Below are 5,429 nucleotides of genomic sequence, written 5' to 3'. Positions count from 1 at the left end.
TGAGTCTGTTATGTTTTTTTGGAACACACTAACAGTGTTGAATTTAATTGATTTATTACTCCCACATTGATTATTACATGTTGACCTGATAATCTAACATCACAGCCATAAATATTTCCTGTAATATAAAGAAATACTTGCCATTGTTCAAAGTGCAACGAAATTAGCGGCAGATAATGGGGGAGTGCCTGACGGTGCAACAGAATGGTGTTTTCTCTTGATGTGGCCACAAGTCTTCACGTGATCTGTGGCAACATGTGCAGTCTTGTATAGAAACAAGTTTGCCAGATGTACCTTTCTAACCTGCTCAGTTTGCAGGTCAAGACTGACAGGAGAGCTGCTCAAACACAGATCAACTTTCAGATTTTATACAAACTTTAAATCCACTTCATCATTACCAGGGCAGTTTAACTAAGTTCTAAATATCACTTGTAATCATTTTTGTAATTATATTTTATGAAATTATAAAGTAAAGGAAAACACATTCTAGTGTTTTCTTCTTATAAGGACCCAAAAACATCCAGGAGTCAGAGTAAATTCTCTGTTTACAATGATTAAAAGATTTTTCTTGAGCAATCTTCAAGCCTCATGTTATATTTCAAAGAAACATTCAAAACAATTGGACTTTGTATAAACAATGACCACAAATTTTTTTTTGGAAGTGACTGAAAAGAGAGTGGTTTCATTTTTCTGGTTTAATTTTTCTTAGGAAGAGTCAGGAGACTCTTAGGAAGAGCCAGGAGAAAGCTCATTGCAGCCATCTAATCATAAATTCTAATTATATATTTTTAATATATATATATAAATGAAAATTGTGAGTTTTGTGCATCTTTTTTTTAGCATAAATAAAACTAAATAAGTAGCTAATTCTGTCATTAAATATGTAAAATATGAAAAAAACAAACAAATGTCATTAAATGTAGTATAAAAACATTTTATTAAAAAATATATAATAAATAAATACATAAATATATATATATATATATAGAACAACAGTTGACAAAAACTAAAACATTGAACAAACTGTTTTAAACATAACCAAGCAGAATGGTGCCCATCAGTACAGGTTAAAATATAATGCATATCGTCTGGCTCAACATCTCAGATGGTTCAGATATTCACGGTGCTTTGCTGCAAAACAAAAAGACATTTATTTAGAGGCATTATTTCCATGACAAATATGATGAGACCTTATAATTTCTACTTTTTCATCATTATTATCCCAAAACAAACTTACTTGGCAAGGATCTTCTCAATGACCTTCTTAACCCAGGGAGCAGTAGGGTCCAGACAGATCTCCTGCTTGGTTTCCTTCAGGGTGGCACTGTGTTAAAAATAAAGGAAAACCAGTAAGAACCATATTTTTGATTGAATCATATTCAGTGGGTCATTATGGATTCATTCTAAGCTTGTAATATGTAAATGGTATGCCATTATTTAAGTGTAAACTCACATGATCTCTGTATCTTTACAGTGAGGGCTAGGAGGGTAGAGCTCCACACTCTCTATGAGTTTACCAATGCGTCGACTCTCTGTTTTAATGCAGCGACAGCGTAGATCTACACCCAGACCTCTAAGACTCATTCCTGAAAGCAAAATCACAAGAATAAGTTAATATTGTGTTATCACATACATACATGCATGACTTACTAAAGTGCATATGTACTAACTATGGTTACTGATTAACCTGAAAAACATTTTTATAGCAGAATTTGGTTTTGCAATTCACTTACCCTCAGTAATGGTCACAAATGCCACAGCAACAATAACAAAGACTGAAAAGATTTTGTAGTTCATTCTGCCAATGAGAAGTACAAGTATTGTTGATGCTCGATGCTGTAGGTGTTCAGCTCTGTTGGTGAATTGTGTGCACATTGTGGAGCTTGCAGCTCTTTTAAAGCTCTGTCCTGGAAATGAGTCAGAGGGAGTTGCGCAATATATCAGTTTGGGAAAGTTTGAGCTGATGTCACGCGTATGTGAACCTTCTCGTGTCACCCTCTGTATTTCATGTGATTAAGAAAGTGACAGGATACTGAATGAGCTTCAGGAATTTTAGAAGTGATCCACATTGACGTGGGTAGCCTCATGGCTTAACATTTGGTGTTTTTCAGCAATAGAAAAAAATAATACATACAATCACATTCATATCACATTTATCACATTTGATAAAAACATGATTCATTATTGAATTCTTCAGGACAGTAATGCAATGAACATAAATAATGTTGATTATGCAGATAGAAATTACACTCACTCTTAAGTACTGCACCAAATAAATAAACAAACTGAGTCAAAAGCCAGTTATAACTTATTAGTTAAACTAGACCTTTTAGAAAAATGAATTAAGGGTTTTCAAACTGGAGTCCAAAAAACCACAAGCAGGTGAGATTTCGCAAAATGTCTTTTACCAATAATAAAACTCAATATACACACAGATAGGCCTTCATATTTATTTATTTATTTATTTATTTATTTACATTCATCTGGCAAAACCCCAGGATCTCTTTTAGCCACCAATAAAAATAGTAAATATTAATATAACTGTAAAAATAGTAACCAACAGCAGAATGTAATTAAATAATATATTATTTTTTTAAATTATTATAATAAATAATATTATTTTGTATATGGCTACAAAAAAGAATGTGTAAAATGCAGCACAGAATTTTGTATAGGGACACAAATCTATTAAATATGTTGTTAAAATTAAATATGTAAAATATGAAAAAACCATAGGAAATATATTAATATAACTGTGTAAAAATAGTAACCAACAGCAGAATGTAATTAATATATTATTTTGTAAAATTATTATAATAAATATTATAATATTATTTTGTATATAGCTACAAAAAAGAATTTTGCACAGAATTTTGCATAGGGACACAAATGATTCTATGAATCGTTCATTCAACTGGTGGATTCAAATGAGTCATCTGATTGAACCGGTTCACATGATTTGGAATTTTGGACTTTCCAGAGGAAGTGGACGTATAACGTTAGGCCAACACGGCAGATGTGGCGTTTTGTCACATTACTGCTACTTTGTTCGGAAAAGTAGCATATTTCTGGAAAGCCACAGTATACTTTTGAAATTGAAATCAGAATCGTCGCTACTTTCAGTTACTCCACCACAAAACTGTCATGAACTCCAAACAAGACTCCAAGGTAACCTCCTCACTCACAGGTGACAATCCATTAACTTTGCCTATAAAGTTTGTAACACAAAGTTACTGATTTGTATAATGTACCTTCCACCAATATACCTTCTCTTTTCTCTCACCTCTTTCTCCTCCTCTCATCTGTCTTAAAGCATTAGCATTGTTTGCAGCGAATAATTAGCTCAGCACTAGCCTATGTTTATACAGTACATGCCGAGGTTGTCACTGGTTATTGTCAGTTTTGCTTATTTGCGTAACGTTACAGTGTGAGAATTGTTTGTTATTGTAACTGAGAAAATGTATAATTTATGACTGCTAGTGCATCTACTTGAACACATTGCACAATATGCTGTTGAAAATGAACCTATGAGAATGCATTAAACAGTCAAATATAAACTAAAATGTTGCATTTTCTGAAGACAGTAGAGTAGTGTGAGTGGTGTTAGGCAATGCATAAGTCACTATAGTGTTATAGATAGGGTGTTGTGGGTAGTTTTCCAGGGCATTGGCTTTTTTTTTCCAGGGCATTGGCTTTTTTTTTTTTATTAAACACTTGCAGTCTGTATAATTCATAAACACAACTTCATTCTTTATAAATCTCTCCAACAGTGTAGCATTAGCTGTTAGCCACGGAGCACTATCAAACTCATTCAGAATCAAATGTAAACATCCAAATAAATACCATACTTGCGCGATTAGACATGCTGCATGACACTTTGTAAAGATCCATTTTGAGGGTTATATTAGCTGTGTGAACTTTGTTTATGCAATGATAGAGTCGAGAGCTTGGGAGGGGGCACAAGCAATTAAAGGGGCCGCAGCCTGAATCAGCGCATTTCTAATTATACCTCAAAATAGGCAGTTAAAAAAATTAATAAAAAAAAAAATCTATGGGGTATTTTGAGCTGCAACTTCACAGACACATTCAGGGGACACCTTAGACTTATATTACATCTTGTTAAAAAATGTTCGATGGCACCTTTAACATCAAGCACGTCCTGTGCTTTATATTCTCATTCATGCATGTTTCTTTATCACTGTAACGTGTCAATAATTTTAAGCAGTCCTGCTGTAACAGATGGGACGGGACAATGGAGTTGGAGATCCACGTGCAGGCTTTATTCATAAGAGCGTAGTCGTACAGGCAGTAGGTAAAACACCAGCGAACAGAAACAGGAAGGCAAGGCAGAAGAGTAGTCCAATACACAGGCAAAGGTCAAGGCAGGCAGCAAACGATCATCAACAAGGTATCAGTCCAGGGTCAAAAACACAGGCCAGGCAAGGAACACGGAACACAGAGACAAGGTTGGATACAAGCCTAAACAATACTCAGCAATGTGTGTGTGTTTGAGTGCAGCTTACAAAGTGTCACTGATGGGAAACAGGTGTGAGTGCACTCTTTAAAACAGATGTGTAAAAAACAACACAAGTTTTGTCTAGTTAAGGACAACACATTTTGTGTTACTTTTAACTCAACCATGTGTTATTCCTGCTCATTTTCTACACACTAATGTGTTATATTTACACAAATTGTGCCAATTATGTACACAAAATGACACAAAATGTGTCATAAAAAATAACACACAAAATGTGTTATTAATTAACACATCTTTTTTGAGAGTGTGTGTGATTAGTTATATTAGTCCATATAATGAGAATAGAGCACAGACCCAGGGCACATGTAACACCTGTGCTGCACAGATATATAAAGTTTGGTATGGCCAGTGTGCCTGCAGGGTTGAGTTGAACCTAGAAATCCTAGACCAAAACCTAGAAACGAGTTAGCATTTAGCACTTCCGGGTCCATAGTCCTGAAGTCAGTGGGTTTTTTTAATTGGTTTTTGGTTAAATGCTTGTGGTGGTCTGTGGTGAAAACAAGCTCAAGATATTTTCACGTTTTATTTACTGACATAAAATACATCAGTAATACCCTCTTGTGAATTTTTTGCTTTTCTTGTAAAAGGTGGTTGCTATCAAGTGGCTAAATGGGACTACAGGGTAGTCGGGGACATTAACTCATCTTCTCACTAGTCCGGTTTCACAGCTTTGTTGTGTTTATAATCATGATCCAGATTATTTAAAGGATTAGTTCACTTTCAAATGGAAATTACTAGGGGTGTGACGAGATCTCGTGTCACGAGATTTCTCGTCGAGGCGAAAAGTAGTCTCGTGATGTTGCCATGACAGAGTGTTAGGATGATTAGGAAAGAATGTGCCACCGCTACGCTTACATTATGCCTCCACTGTCCTTTCGCTTTGTGTTTAAAT

General features: G+C 34.8%; 2 protein-coding genes across 3 annotated transcripts in view; one reads left to right on the top strand and one right to left on the bottom strand.

Annotated features, from left to right (window-relative positions):
* Positions 1 to 918: 918 nt before the first annotated feature.
* cxcl8a (chemokine (C-X-C motif) ligand 8a) lies at positions 919 to 3,317 on the bottom strand. Its single transcript, XM_048197357.1, has 5 exons — positions 3,284 to 3,317; positions 1,734 to 1,907; positions 1,454 to 1,586; positions 1,238 to 1,324; positions 919 to 1,131 (listed from the first exon to the last, which is right to left on the bottom strand). The coding sequence occupies exons 1-5, from the start codon at positions 3,300 to 3,302 to the stop codon at positions 1,119 to 1,121; spliced, it is 426 nt and encodes a 141-aa protein (XP_048053314.1). The 5' UTR covers positions 3,303 to 3,317; the 3' UTR covers positions 919 to 1,118.
* camk2d2 (calcium/calmodulin-dependent protein kinase (CaM kinase) II delta 2) overlaps positions 2,960 to 5,429 on the top strand; it is a 67,652-nt gene continuing 65,182 nt past the window's right edge. The window contains exon 1 of one of the 2 annotated variants that reach the window (XM_048197344.1): positions 2,960 to 3,168. The gene's annotated coding sequence lies outside the window, so the exon portion shown is untranslated. Of the gene's footprint in view, positions 3,188 to 5,429 lie in introns of both variants that reach the window. The other variant, XM_048197345.1, reaches the window with a different exon arrangement.

Source organism: Megalobrama amblycephala, linkage group LG7, assembly GCF_018812025.1.
Source record: "Megalobrama amblycephala isolate DHTTF-2021 linkage group LG7, ASM1881202v1, whole genome shotgun sequence".
Lineage (NCBI taxonomy): Eukaryota > Metazoa > Chordata > Actinopteri > Cypriniformes > Xenocyprididae > Megalobrama > Megalobrama amblycephala.
The sequence above is the reverse complement of the archived record's forward strand: the minus strand, read 5'-3'. Positions and strand labels throughout refer to the sequence as shown.